At 54.4% G+C, this 14946-nt stretch overlaps 2 protein-coding genes across 3 annotated transcripts; both read right to left on the bottom strand.

Moving 5' to 3' along the window:
• Nucleotides 1–643: 643 nt before the first annotated feature.
• Ntf4 (neurotrophin 4) lies at nucleotides 644–3207 on the bottom strand. Of its 2 annotated transcripts, none has more exons than XM_075952241.1 (3): nucleotides 3086–3207; nucleotides 2063–2183; nucleotides 644–1495 (listed from the first exon to the last, which is right to left on the bottom strand). In XM_075952241.1, the coding sequence occupies exon 3, from the start codon at nucleotides 1482–1484 to the stop codon at nucleotides 858–860; it is 627 nt and encodes a 208-aa protein (XP_075808356.1). In that variant the 5' UTR covers nucleotides 1485–1495; nucleotides 2063–2183; nucleotides 3086–3207; the 3' UTR covers nucleotides 644–857. The 2 variants fall into 2 exon arrangements, with proteins under 2 accessions (XP_075808356.1, XP_075808357.1); XM_075952242.1 differs by lacking the exon at nucleotides 3086–3207 and adding an exon at nucleotides 2587–2784.
• A 1636-nt stretch (nucleotides 3208–4843) lies between these two features.
• Kcna7 (potassium voltage-gated channel subfamily A member 7) lies at nucleotides 4844–10247 on the bottom strand. The gene is made up of 2 exons (XM_075952721.1): nucleotides 9631–10247; nucleotides 4844–7465 (listed from the first exon to the last, which is right to left on the bottom strand). Exons 1-2 carry the CDS (start codon nucleotides 10186–10188, stop codon nucleotides 6647–6649), a joined length of 1377 nt encoding a protein of 458 aa, XP_075808836.1. The 5' UTR covers nucleotides 10189–10247; the 3' UTR covers nucleotides 4844–6646.
• Between the last annotated feature and the right edge of the window lie 4699 nt (nucleotides 10248–14946).

Here is a 14946-nt window from a genome sequence, read left to right as displayed (position 1 = left end):
CAGAACATTAAAAGAAAAAAAAATGCTGTGTATGTGGGGTGTGGTCCAGTGATGGTTTGCAGGAAGTCCTGGGTTCTAACCCCAGCACCGCATAAACTGGGAGTGGGAGATACAAAGCTCAACACTTCCTAAGTTCAAGGCCATCCTGAGCTGCCTGAGACCCTGACTCCAAAATCTAAACAAAAAAGAGTTGGGTCAGCCTTGGCCAGGTCAGGCTCCCAGTGCTTCAAGGCCTTTCACTGACCGCATCCTCAGGTTCTGGGGCCCACCTGGCCCATGCCCCCTCCCCACCTCTGCCAGTCTGTGTAACCCAGGCTGCCCTGGAACCGGAGGCGGTCCTCTGCAGCCTCTCAGGTATTAGGATTACAGGCATGTATCACGATGAAGCCCCACTCCTCAGCAGACAAGGCTGGCCTTGAAGTTCCAAGTGCTGGCTTCACAGATGCCCTCCACTGTCTATGATGTGGTACTCAGGATAGAGCGGAGGACCTGATGCCGGCTAGGCAAACAGCCTACCAACTGAGGCACAGCCCTGTCTACATCACTTTTTCACATGGCCCTTTCCCTCTTGCCAGGGTGGGCCAGGGTCCTCTGGTATTGGAATGGTCAGCAGAGTGATGTCTTAGGTCTAATAAACAGTAGATCGCAAACATTGGCTATTATTATTGTCAAGTTCCTCCGGGAGGACTTCTATCCATCTCTTAAAACTGTTTGGTTTCATCAAACATTCCACGTAGATTGAGCTCGCAAATGGCATTTGATTTTTTTCAGTTCTCAATCAGAAGGCACAGTAGAGCAGCCGGGTTGCCTCTGAGGTCCTTTTAGCATCCAGCTCCTTTTTCCTCAAGCTGGGGCCCTCAGGCCCGGCCTGTTCGGCTGAGAAGCGTACAGACGCAAGCCGTGTCGATCCGAATCCAGCGCCAGCCCACGCGGCCCTGTGAGTCTGCAGTCAACGCCCGCACATAGGACTGCTTGGCCTTGCATTCTGAGAGCCAGTGCCTCCGATCCACACCGCGACAACCTCCTCCGCCCACACCCGGGCCACCTTCCCCAGCGCTTTCAGCCTTGCAGCGCGTCTCGAAGAAGTACTGACGCAGGGGACTGCCACCTGCTGCAGGCACCTCGCCCAGCACCTCCACCTCGCGCCCACGCAAGTCCACAGCCGTCCGCCTGTCCGTCACCCAGCCACTCACTGCGTCGCACACCGCTAGCTCACCCCGGCGGCTCGCGGGCGCAGTCTCACTCACCCCACGCCGGCTGCGGTTGGCTGGGGCCCCTGCCGGCTCCCCATAGGCTCCAGCCTCCAGCAGGAAAAGGAGAGGGGGCCCAGAAGGGGCGCCCCTTGACAGGGCCACACGGGGAGACAGGAGGTCCCACTCAGCGGCCAGAAATGGGGGAAAGGTGGAGGGTGGGGATTGGGGCTCCATGGGGATGCTGGGGAGTAGGAAGAGGAAAATGATGAGGGAGGAGTGCCGAGGGAGCATGGCTTGCACACCTGAAAATGGAGAAAGAGGCTGTCCTTAGAGAAGGAAGGACACCTGGGTAATAGAAGCCAGGGTCCTACCTCCCCCCAGAACGGCTGTCAGCATGGCATACTGTGGGAGGACCTTAGGGGTCCCCTGTGTTCTACTTGGGGAACGCTTAACTTTCGGATTAATAACTATTCAACTCATGTGAGTGAGAAGCCGAGCTGGGCGTGGTGACGCACACCTGTCACCTCAGCACCGGGAGGCAGAGGCAGGAAGATGGCCGTTTACACAGGGAGTTCCATGCCAGCCAGGGCTTATACAAAATAATAAAAATAAAAAATAATAATAAAAGAGAAATTATTTCTATCCGGTCACACAGCCAGCAAATGGCATGGGTAAGATTTGGATTCTGAGCAGTGCTATTTGGGTCTCATGTCCTATAACCAGGAGGAACCCCTGAGTCCTGCCACTTTCATGGCCTTGACTGTGGGACCGACCCAGGTGCTGGGAAATGCTGCGAGGGAGATGGAGAGATTTGAACGTTCTAGAAGCTGAGCCGGGACTGGAAAGCAGCAGGTGAATGAATACCAGACCTGTCAGCAGCACCACCACCTCTTCACTCTGGGGCTGGGGGCCCCCAGGCTCTGTGGGGCCCCTGTGTAGGATACAGGTAGTCTCCTCCCTGACATCTCAGGAGAGGGAGGGGGCAACCACCTGTGGGAGGAACAAAGCTGGTTACATAGGCGGATGGGGGAAGGGCACGACCCCCCATAAAAAGCCACCGTTTCCAGAATCTTTGAAAGTCCAGGATACCCTGGAATAGAGGCCCCGCCCACCTCCAGAGGCCCCCTTCCCGGCGCAGGTGACAGCTCTGGAGGGATGGGAAGCAGATGGGGGGGGCAGAAAGGAGGGGCAGGTGAGGCAAATGAAAGACATTACATCCCCTCCTCCCATTCCTCCACCGGAGGTGCGGCGCGGGGGCGGGGGGGGGGCTGGCCTGGACAGCCGGGTCTCTGCCGGCCCACGCTCAGGGCTCTGGGTCCCTGAGGCTGCTTCCTGGAATGTTCGCTCCTCGCAGGACAGGCCAGGGCCCGCCCAAGACTCCGACTGCGCATACCTGGAGTGTCTGGCTGGCCAGGCTCCGAGGTGGGGGAATGGGAAGTGTGGAGTGTGAACGGGGGCAGAGGTTGACCACACCAACACAGCGAGTGCGGGTACCCGCTGCCTCCTCCCTCTGACCCAGGGGCCCAAGACCCCAGAACCATCCTCCCTCAGCGAGGGTGTCCTGGTTCCCCAGATGCCTCCTGCTGCAGACTAGATTTCTTGGACTCCAGCCGCCTCCTCCCTCAGACCCCACAGGTTCTGGGGTTGCGGTCCCTCCTCCAGGGTGCTTATAAATAGGGACTCCCTGTTTCTCCATCCAGGAAAATTGGACTGGGGATCCCTACTCCCTGATTCGGCTGGAGGGGGATCAGCTCCACCATTAGGACACTTCCGTCCTGCCTCAGTTTCCTTCGCCAAGCCCCGCCCCTGACGGCCCCGCCCCCGTCCCTCCCTACCCGGGGGCCGGGCGACCTGGACGGCGGAATCTGGCAGGGGAGGCGCGGAGCTCCTACCTGGGGCGCCCTTCTCTGCTCCCCGGCTGCCCTTGGCGCCGCCGCAGCTCCTCCTCCGGCTCGCTGGCAGCTCGGACGCCCGCTGCTCGCCCGCAACTCGCCGTTTGCGCTTGGGAGGGCCTGGGTCTGGGAGGAGGCGGGGCGGCGCCCGACGGCGGAGGAGGGGCGGGGGATCCCGCCTAGCACGCGCGAACCGGCACCTCGGAAGCCCGGCCTCGGCAACTTCAGTTCCAGGCGTCTGGGCTGTAGCCCTCCTCCATCAGACACTGGGGTCTAGACCCCGCCCCTCCTCCCTCAGACCCAGGCGTGCAGGCTCCCAGTCCTTCAGACACAGGGGTTCAGACCCAACGTTCACAACTCCAGCCCTCCTCCCTCAGAGCCAAGGATGCAGACTCCAGTCCTTCAGACACAGAGGTCTAGGCCCCATCCTTTCCCTGCAGTCCTCCCCTCAGGCCTGGGATTGCTGTGGTGTCTAGTGCAGGTTCCCACCCTCTGCTCCTGTCTCCCCTCCTGGATCTCCCTGCCAGACATTAGCCAGCTGGGCTTGTACAGTGATAAGGCCCAATGCCTAAAGACAGAGACTGCGGGGCTCCCCCACATAGTCCTCTATCCTGGAATTTCCTGGCTGGAAACCAGGGAGTCCTAGCGCAGATAAGAAAACTTCAAGGTAGTTAGAGTGAGGCTTTAAGAACTGTGACTTGCCTAGCGACTGTGACCCATAGGGAAGAGAAGACAGGGAACAAAAACCCAGTCAGAGAAGCCAGACCCCAGAGGGAGAACAGTCCAAGAAGTGGACCTCAGGAAGAAAGGCAGGCTGCACGGTGTCACTGCGGCAGGATGGTCCCTTGGGTGGCAGGGCCCTTTGCTCTCCCATACCCCTCTCTGGGACTCTGGCTCCCCTACCCCAAGCTATATTTAGGAGGAAAGCTGACACTTGCCTTTGGGGGGGTCACCCAGCACCCATCCCCCCAACCTAAATATAGCATGGCAAAGCGGCAGGAAGGGTGTCCCCCGATTAGGGTTTTCCCCTCAACTAACTTGCCATCCCAGCCAGGGTGACTCAGAGCCCACTCCAGTTGTTTACTGGAGGTGGGAAGAGACACTTCCTAGCCTGGGTGTCTCTTGGGTCACCCTTGGAACCTCTCATCCTTTCCTAACACAGCCCATCCCTACCGAGAGACCCCAGCTCCTCTGGGAGTCAAGGAGGGGTCTCGAAAGAAGAGGGAAATTCGGTCTCTTTTCTTGGTCTCTCTCTCCCTCCCTTTCTCCTTCCTCCTCTTCCCCTCCTCCTCTCCCCCTCTCTCCCTCTCCTCCCCTCCCTCCCCTTGTCTTTTTGCTCTCTGAGCTCTTCTCTTCTGCCTGGCACCTGCCCTCTCTCCACACTTCCTCTGCCCCATCATCTCTTCTGTGTATCCCATGGTGGAGTCTGTGTTCTGCATCTCTGTCTTTGGTCCCTGCATGCAGGTCAGTCTCCATTTCTACGAATATGAGTCTATGTTAGCGAGAAGCGACCACCCTGAGATTCTCCGGTGTCCATCCCCATCACGCCCTCTCCCCCCCATCCCTCCTTTCTCTTGCATAGCAAGATGTCTGGTGATGACGAGGGCCCTTCTCACATTTTTTCCCTCATGTCTGATGGCTCCGAGGAGGCATATCCTCCCAGCAGCCTGCCTGAGATGCTTTACCCTCTGGTCTTAAGCAAGAGTTCATATGACTGAAGCAGGTGGCATCGTTATCAAAAATAACTTGACACTCGGCACCAGTGAACAGGTTTTAATAAATTAATGCCAGTCAAATAACTTGAACTCTGTTGGTGTTGTAACCGCTCTCCTCTTCCTAAAATGCCCCTCAGTCTCAGAAGACTCTGAAAATGTCTCTCTGTAGCCTAGGGTAATGCTGTTCCCATTGCTATCAGCTTCCTCCTCTATGTGATGCAGGGCCTTGCCAGGCATGGCGGTACATGCCTTTAATCCCAGCACATCAGAAGCTGAGGCAGGAGGATCTCTGTGAGTTCAAAGCCAGCCTGGTCTACAGCGTGAGTTCCAGGACAGCCAGAGCTACAAAGAAGTACCGACCCTGTCTCAAAAAACAAAACAAAACAAAAAGACACAGGACCAGTGACCTCCAGCAATACCTGCACACCAGAAGCTGTGGGGGTGTCACAGGCAGGCCACCTGCCACCAGTTCTGGCCCCATGACGTGCTGGGTGACCTTGGGGGAAGCCACAGCATTTCCCAGCCTTGGGTTTCTGCCCTAGGAAACACAGAGCACCTCCAGAAGTGTGGTGGCGGCCTTCCTTGGCTGTGAGGGTGCTGACGCCATGGCTTAAGTCTGTTATGACTCAGAGAACAGAAAGGGTGACCCTTGGGCTCAAGGCTACCACGGTTTCTATTCTCTCTCTCCCTTTCTCTCCTTCTCTCTCTCTCCTCTTCAGTACATCTCTCCTTCTTTCTGCACGTCGGACATCCACCACGTTCTACCAATCCTTCATTCTTGGTTTTCTCTCTCTCTGGGCCTCTCCCCCTCTCCTCTTCCCCTTTCTCACTCTCTCCCCCTTCCTTTCTCTCCTCTCTAGATCTCTGTCCCCCCCCCCCCGTCATGTCTGGTCCAAGCACCTACTCTTTCTTCTTTGTGTTTTTCTTCCCTTATGACTCCAGTCTTTGAATCCCTGTGCTAAAGCTTGGGGCAGCCTAGGTAGGCCTGGATCCCAAATGAGCAGGGTAAACTGTCTGCTACTTCTCACAGAGCCTCTCCAGATGGATGGGGCGGTGGGGGGGGGGGCGGACGACACCCAAGGAGACGAAACATCTGTTCTACAGGGCATATCCCTGAACAAGCTGGTTCAGTGGGCCACATACACCCACGTGTCCACGCTTGCTCCCTTACACTTAGTTTCATCTGCACTGTGGCCCTTGGGTCCCCATGGTCCTATGGCCCTCACATACACTCCCACAGGACTCGCAGTGACACGAGTCAGCATGGGCCCCTGAGAACAAAGATGTCGTCAGACTCAACTGTGTGTCTATTAGGAGATGCCCACTGTGACACATCTCCAGATGTCCCAGCTTTGCATGGCCCTAAACAGGTTCTGGCCACGTAACACATGTAATACAGCACAGAGAACCATTGCTTGGGGCCTCTGTCCCTTCCTCTCTGGGTTTCTGCCTCCTTCTAACTCTTATACTCTTACAATCTCCTTTGCACCTTCACACAGCTTCTGTGCACGATTGCGCAGTCACGTGACCACTCTCACAGTGGCGCCAGCTTGGCCCTAGGGAATCAAAGCCACATAACTGCTCATCATACACTCGAATGAGACCCCCACACAGACCCGGGAAACCCACAACTTGTGACAAGTCTCTTTCAGTGCAACCCATAGGGTCCCCTGGAGATTTGCACAGCCAATGGGGAACCCCTGGACTCAACCCAAATTATGGCCATTCACATCTACTTAAGGCCCCCCTGGGAACTACCACGTGACATAACTTCACATCCGGTCTCTGTTCCTTAACCCAGCACCTGCCCTGCCTTCCCACCTCCCTCCCACCCCACTGCTGTCCCTCACACCTCGGTCACCATGTGTTTCCCAGCGGGGGGCCAGAGCGGTGGTGGTAGGAGTTCAGGCACCTCAGTGTCCACCAGCCCCCCGTTAGCCTTGCCCTCCAGTGTGGTGCAGGGCTGTGTGTCCACGTGGCTGTACAGTCCTGCCTCTTCGCCCTCTGTCTCCCGGTGGTAAAAGTAGCTGAAGTTAGAGACAATGACCGGCACCGGCAGAGAGATAGTAAGCACACCCGCAATGGCACACAGAGAGCCCACGATCTTGCCACCCACAGTGACGGGTGCCATGTCTCCATAGCCAACTGTGGTCATGGTGACCACTGCCCACCAGAAGGACTCCGGGATGCTGGTAAAATGGGTGTCCACCCGGTCTACTTCCGCAAAGTAGACCGCACTGGAAAAGAGGACCACACCAATGAAGAGGAAGAAGATGAGGAGACCTAGCTCACGCATAGAGGCCCGCAGCGTCTGACCCAAGATCTGTAGGCCCTTCGAATGCCTTGATAGCTTGAAGATACGGAAAACACGCACCAGTCGGATGACCCTTAGGATGGCCAGCGACATAGCCGGCTGACCCACACCGCGCTGCCGGGCTAGCTCGGTGCCCAGGGCCACAAAGTAAGGCAGGATGGCCACGAAGTCAATAAGGTTCATCACATTCTTGAAAAATATGGCTTTGCTTGGGCAGGCCACCAGACGCACCAGCAGCTCAAAGGAGAACCAGCAGATACACAGGGTCTCCACCACAAAGAAGGGATCACTGAAGGGCAGGCGGGAAGGAGCTCCTGGCATGGGACTGGAGCCATTCAGCCGAGAGAGGAACTGCAGAGGGGACAGAAAGGGTTAGGGCCAACACCTTAGTCACTGTTTCCACATCAGAGGACAGTAGCCATGATCCCAAGGCTCCCCAGGGATCTCACTGTCCTATACAACCCAAGACCCTAGGGACTGTTTTGGATGGCTGACTTTCTGTTCTTCAGGCATACGGGCAAAAGGTGTGTCCTGGGCCTGGTGGTACAAGTCTCTTACCAGGAGACTGAGGCAGAAGTAAATTCAAGGCAGATCTGGGCAACTTAGTGAGATTCTGTCTCAGAATGAAAAGTGAGGAGCTGGAGAGGCGGCTCAGCCATTAAGAGCACAGGCTGCTCCTCTAGAGGACTTGGGTTCAGTTCCCAGCACTCACAACTGTCTGTAACTCCAGCTCTAGAGGATCCACCGCACCAGACATGCATGTACGCATGCAAAATACCCATACACAAAGGTAGAGTACAAAAATCCTTGAAACTAAAAGAAGATGGGAAGAGAGTTGGGGATGCACAGCCCCTGCTTGGAACCCCTCTGTGAGGGGTGAGGGCTGTGGCTCAGTGATAGTGTTCCTGACTAGAATCCCCCAGTGAGGGGTCAGTGGTGTGGTTCAATGGTAGAGCTCCTGTCTAGCATCCCCCAGTGAGAGTCTGAATCGGTGATAGAGTGCCAGCCTAATGTCCCGGATTCCACCACGGCACATTATAAATTGAAACAGCCAATTGCCATTTTTTTTTTTTGGTTTTTCGAGACAGGGTTTCTCTGTAGCTTTGGAGCCTGTCCTGGAACTCCCTTGGTAAACCAGGCTGGCCTCGAACTCACAGAGATCCGCCTGTCTCTGCTTCCCAAGTGCTGGGATTACAGGCGTGCGCCACCACCGCCCGGCTCGCCAATTACCATTATACACCTTTAAGCCCAGCACTCAGAAGGCCAGAGACAGTTGGATCTCTGTGAGCTTAAGTTCATTCTTAGTCTATATAGCAAGCCCAGGCCACCCTGGCTACATAAGATCTTGTTTATAACTTGGTTTTCCATATCTATAATTTTTAAAATAATTTAACCAAAATGCAGTCCCTGCTCTTTCACTGATGGAAACTCCTGATCTCATGGTTGATCAAGGAGAATCTTTCCTTCCAGTATTTTGGCCACCCCCAGTGTTGAATCTCTGAGGGGTTCTGCCTTCGGCATGCCTAACCCCCAGCTCAGACTATAATGGTTCATAATGGTCCTAGATTTTGCTGTACGGCCCTCAGCTCCACACCCCAGCCTCACTCCTGCTACTTCAGTGCTCCAGTTCAGAATAGGCCTGGCCTGACTGTCCAGCTTTCCTCTCTCTCTCTGCCAGATGTGCAGACACTGCCGTCGTCGTTTCTTTGACCCCACACGCTCATTTCACAGTGGTGAGGGTGGAGCCCAGGACATCGCACACGCTTGGCAAGCTGTTCTCCGCTGATCCACCCACGCTCCCAGCCCCTCAGAGGGACTGCAGGCAGAAGCACTACCACTGAGTCATGGCCCCAAGCTCCTCAGTGGGAAATCCAGGCAGGGCGTCTGTCACCGAGCCACATCCCTCACTGGGGGTTCTTTTTAAATGTCTTACTTATTGTTTTATGTGCTGGGGAGGTCGACCTGCATGCATGTCTGTGACCCACATGTGTGCCTTGGTGTTCAAGGAAGCAAGAAGAGGGCATCAGACCCCAAGGAAGTGGAGGTACAGATGGCTGTGAGCCATCATGTGGGTGCTAGGAATTGAATCTAGGTCCACAGTCAGTGCTCTAAACGGCTGAGCCATCTCTCCAGGTACTTCACAGTGTAATGGTAGGTAGCAGCTCTACTACCGAGTCACACAAGCCCCAACCCCTCACTCTGTGGGTCTATGCAGAAGATCTACCACTGACTCACATCCCAATCCCTGCTGGGGATTCTGAGCAGGCTGTCTACTGAGGTACATCCTCAGTCAGTGTTAGGTTTTTTCGAGGCAGGCTCTCATACACACAGTAACCCAGACTGGCCTTCAACTCGTGGCAGTCTTCCTATCTCGGTCTCCTGGGTGCTGGGATTCACATACCCAGCTTGTGTCTTTGATTTTTAGTGCTTCGATCCTCCTGCCCCTGGCCGCACCTTCTGACTGGCCAGGTCTTCCAAGACCCCGCCCCGGTCCTCCCGAAATCCCCGCCCCTCACCGGGCCAGTGGCAGCCGCTACCGGCGCGAGTCCCGGGTCATCGCGGTCGTCGCGGAAGTCTGGCAGCGTCTCGAGGCAAAAGACCACGATGGAGACCAGGATGACGAGCACGGAGACCACGGCGAGCACTCGCGCAGCCTGCGAGCTCTCGGGGAACTCAAAGAGCAGCCAGAGCTGGCGCGCAAAGGCGTGGCGTGGAAGCGGCCGCTCGGGGGGCACCGCGCAGCCTTCGTCCTCGCGCAGCCGTGCCAGCGCCGCGGCGCCCAGCCCGTAGAAGGACACCTCCTCTAGGAAGACGTCGAGCGGCACGTGTGCCGGCCGTCTCAGCCTCCCGCCCGATTGGTAGTAGTAGAGCACCGCGTCGAAGCTGGGCCGGTGTCGGTCGAAGAAATACTCGCGGCGCGCGCCGTCGTAGAAGCGGCTGCGGCGCACCGGGTCCCCCAGCAGCGTGTCCGGGAAGCGGCCGAGCGTGCGCGCGCGGGTCTCGAAGCGCAACCCGGCCACATTGAGTACCAGCCGCTCGCAGCAGCCGCAGGGCGGCGGGCACCGCGGCTCCATGGCGCGCACAGCCCGGACGACCGGCGGACGGACGTGTGGCCCCGACGCCCGGCCCTGGTGCCGCAGCCACCCCAGCCGGGTGTCCGGTGTCCGCGCGTAAAAATAGCAGGGAAAGTCCGGCCAGGGCACGGGGGAGGGGGGGAGTGACCCCGCGGGACGCGGGGCGCCCTCTGCTGTTGCTGCACCTGCCCGTCCCCACGGCCACCCGCGTTTCCGCGGGTTTCATGAGTCTTCCATTAGCGCCATCCGTTTTATTTGTTTAGCTTTTGGTTTTATGACACAGGATCTTATGTAGCCCAAAGAGGCCTAGAACTCTGTGTAGGTGAAATGACCTTGAATATATGATCCTCCTGCCTCCACCTCCCAAATGTTGGGATTACGGCTATTTATTTATTTGTTATAGATACAATCTTCTCAGCCTATAATTTAAGCTGACTGCGAATTTATGGCGATCCTCCTGCCTCGTCCTTCGGATTGCCGGGGTGACAGTCATGAGCCATGGCATCTATCTGTAGCATGATTCTCTCTTCCAGTTCCCAGTTGTCTCTAGTCTGTCCTGGGTTACTGCCTTGGGGGCGTGTATCTGCTTTACCAGTCCTTGCAGTCTGACTATCTGTCTATCTGACTGGAGCCCCTGTATCTCTCTGCCTTTTAGTATTTTATTTTTTACTGACACTGGGTTTTGGTATGCAGCTCAGACTGGCCTTAGTCTTGGCAATCGTCTTACCCCTGCCTCCCAACAGCTGGAATGACAGACGTGTACCACCACGCCTGGATTCGTTGCTGGCTTTCGTTCTTTCCCAGTATTTCTCAATGAATATCTGTGTGTCTGGAGTCATGTGTTTCTTCCTCTGCGTCTCTGACATCACTCCTAAGGAGCTCTGCAGCAGCCCTGGTACTCGCCGAAATCTCAGGGCCCCTTTCGCAACTCTGAACCGTTGCGTACGTGAGCCGCATCCCTGGCCACTGAGAGCGCCAGAGTTTGAACTTGGAATTTCTGTGTTTTGAGATTAGTAAGGAAGGAAGTCCTGGGCTGAAGCCAAGAATGGCGACAAAGGAGGCAGGGATTGCCGGGAAGGGTCTGGAGTCGGCCCGGGAGATGCGCAGGGTCACTGTCAGGAACCGAAGGGCAGACGGAGAATGGGCTTCCAGACGCTGGTGTCTAATGACACCGGGTAAAAAATAGTCCCATCTGATGGGGTAGGGTGGTAGAAAGGGCATTGATACCTAGCCACTAACGGGGAAAGGGATCCCTCCCGCCCTCTTCTGGCGAGACGGAGACCTGCACCAAAAGATATAATTCCCAACTAAAACTGTTTCCCTTCCCAGATTTATGTCTTTCTGGGACTCAGAGAGATCCTCCTGCCTCTGACCCCCCCAACCCCAAAAAAGTCAGTTATGAGACCGTGTGTGCTGCCACACGCCTTTAATACTAGCACTCGTAAGGCGGAGGCAAGCAAACTTGTTTGAGTTTGAGGCCAGCCTGCTCTTCACATAAAGTTCCAGGCCTACATAGTGAGACCTTGTATTGAAAAAACTGGTCATAGCTGGGCAGTGTAGCGTAAGCCTTTAATCCCAGCACTCTCAGCCGGCTCCTTCCCCAGGAAGGTGCTGTGTGTCAAACCCAACCCTAGAGATTCTCTCTCTGCTTTGCCGGGGTGGGTGTGGGTAAAATGACGTCAAAATAGCTTGTCAGTCTGAATCCCGTGGGTTTGTTGTTGTTGTTGTTGTTGTTTTTGATTTTCGAGACAGGGTTTCTCTGTAGCTTTTTGGTTCCTGTCCTGGAACTAGCTCTTGTAGACCAGGCCGGCCTCTAACTCACAGAGATCTGCCTGCCTCTGCCTCCTGAGTGCTGGGATTAAAGGCGTGTGCCACCACCACCCCGCTTCCTGTGAAGTTTTTTTCTTGAAAGTTAGAGCAGGTCCCTTGTTCTGCACAGACCAGGACCCTGGTTCTGCCCAGCACTCTCCCTCCCGCATTCCTGGTGTGATGATTTGAATGAAAATGGCCCTCAGTGGATTAAAGGGAGTGTCACTGTTAGGAGGTGTGGCCTACTTGTTGGAGGTAGTAAATCACAAGTGGGGTGGGGTGGGGGACGGGGTGTGGCAGGGTAGGGTGGGGGCATGGGGGTGTTGAGGTTTCAGAAGCTCAAGCCAGGCCTTGTGACTCAGTGTCTTCCTGTTGCCTTAGAATCCACGTGTAGAACTCTCTGCTGCCCCTTCAGCACCAAGTCTGCCCCTGTGCTTCCATCCTTCCTGCTGTGACAGTAATGGACTAAAACCTATGAAAGCCAGCTCCCCCAGCTAACTGCTTCCCTTCCTCAGAGTTGCCGTGGTAATGGTGTCTCTTCACGGCGGTAGAACACTTCTGTTATCTGGATAGTTATCGATATTTCCAGGAGAACAGCAGAATGTGTCTGTGGCTGGCTGGTCAAGCCTTGACTCGACTCCTAAGCGCTGAGCTGGTAACATAATTATTTACAATGTTGTTTAGCATTTACGAGGCCTCAGGCCACACCTCCAGTACCCAAAATAAACAGGTAATTGGTAAAATTAAAAATTGTTTTAAAGCCGGGCGGTGGTGGCGCACGCCTTTAATCCCAGCACTCGGGAGGCAGAGGCAGGCGGATCTCTGTGAGTTCGAGACCAGCCTGGTCTACAAGAGCTAGTTCCAGGATAGGCTCCAAAACCACAAAGAAACCCTGTCTCGAAAAACCAAAAAAAAAAAAAATTGTTTTAAGAGCCAGGTGAAGTGCATACCAATAAACTATCAGGAAGAAAATAGGACTGAACGGATGAGGTCAGCTTGAGCTGTAGAGATCCTGTTTCCAAAGACTGAAATAGGAGCTGGAGGATGGCTCGCTGGCTGTTCTCCCAGCACTCACTCTGGGTGGTTCACAACCACCTGCAACTCCAGCTCGAGACAGGGTTTCTCTGTAGCTTTGGAGCCTGTCCTGGAACTCCCTTGGCAGACCATGCTGGCCTCGAACTCACAGAGATCCGCCTGTCTCTGCTTCCCAAGTGCTGGGATTAAAGGCGTGTGCCACCACTGCCCGGCCGAAATAGTTTTTTAATTAAAATTATTTTTGTTATTTCGTGTGTGGGTGTTTTGTTTGCACACATTTGTGCACAGTGTACTTGTGCATGCCTGGTACTCTCGGATGTCAGAGGAGGGCACTGGGATTGCCTGGGACACAGCTACGAGCGAGTACTGGGAAGTAGCTAGTGTTCTTACCTGCTGAACCTCTTTCCAGCCCCTTGTTCTGTTTTCGATTTTTTTTTGTTGTTGTTTTTGTAGATCAGGATAGAATTGAATGTTCCATCCTCTGAGTCCCTATTACTAGAAATACATGTGTGGAATAGTGTGACCAGTTTAAAAGTTTTTTAAGACTCATGTATTGCAGAAGGAACCACGGCTTCCAGCATAATAAGCAAATGCTCTACCTCCACGTCCCAAGTTCTGGGGTTCTGGAGTAGGCCCCCATGGACCACGCTCTCAGTGGTGAAGGCTGTGCTTCTGTAGGAGAGGGTTTCAGTTGTGAAGGCTGTGTTTCTGTAAGAGAGTGTCCATGGACCACGCTCTCAGTGGTGAAGGCTGTGTTTTTGTAGGAGAGGGATGTGTTTCTGTAGAGGGTCCTTGTTTCCTGAGGGTCTGTATACTGAAGGCTGAAGGGCCGCTGCGATTTACTCACTTCACGCTGGAGAGATGTCTCAGGGGTTAAAAGCTACTCTCAGAGCAGACCTGAGTTGGGTTCCCAGCACCCAAATGTCTGTACCTGTAGTTCTAGAAGATCCAATGCCTTCTTTTGGTCTCCTTGAGCACTTGCACACAGGCATATAAAAATAGAAGCACATCTTTAAAAATGGTGTCAGGCGATGTATGACTTGCATGCTTGTAGTCCTAGGACTCTGGAGGCTCAGGCAGGAACAGTGAGTTAGAGACTGGCCTTCACTCCAGCAAGACCTGAATTGGCAGTGTGATTAGATTACCCAGCATGCAAGAAGCCTGGGCTCAGGATGAATAGATGGCTCAGTGATTTAGAACATGCATCATTTTCCCACGGGGGACTGACTTCAGTTGCCAGCAGCCAACACTCAGAGGCTTGCAATCACCTGTAACTCCAGCTCCAAAGGGCTACACCTTCTTCTAACCTCTGGGCACGTGCCCACCCCCACCACAGACAGACAGACATACAAAGAATTAAAAACAAAAACAAACCCCTCTGGGCATGGTGGCACGTCCCTTCAATCACAGCTCTCAGGAGACAGAGGCAGGAGGATCCCTGTAAGTTGCAATCCATCCTGAGTTCCAGGACAGCCAGGGCTACACAGTGAAACTCTCGAAAATACCAACCAACCAACCAATACACACACACATACACCAAAACACACACACATATACATGTACATACACATACACACATACACAAATGCAAGGTGATTTTGGTTTACATAGTGAAACCTTGTCTGAAAAAAAAAAAAAGAAAACACACAGAAAGAAAAGTCAACTAAAACAATGTGAATTCCAAGAAGACTATTTTGTCACGTGCTGTGTCCCTAGAGTCCAAACAGTGGCTAGAACATACAAGAAACTTGGGAAAGAACTTATTCATTACATAGAACATATATAGAAAAAAACCGTATTCATGTAAGTACTTTTTAACAGGTTGCGGAAGGATATTCACTAATTCCTCCGTTGGCGCGTGCGTACATGGTCCGGGAAGTGTAAGGAAAATGGGGTGGAGCATCCGTCAGTGTC

The sequence above is a fragment of the Microtus pennsylvanicus genome, chromosome 18 (assembly GCF_037038515.1).
Source record: "Microtus pennsylvanicus isolate mMicPen1 chromosome 18, mMicPen1.hap1, whole genome shotgun sequence".
Taxonomy (NCBI): domain Eukaryota; kingdom Metazoa; phylum Chordata; class Mammalia; order Rodentia; family Cricetidae; genus Microtus; species Microtus pennsylvanicus.
Note: the sequence above shows the minus strand (reverse complement) of the source record. Positions and strands in the feature narration are given on the sequence as shown.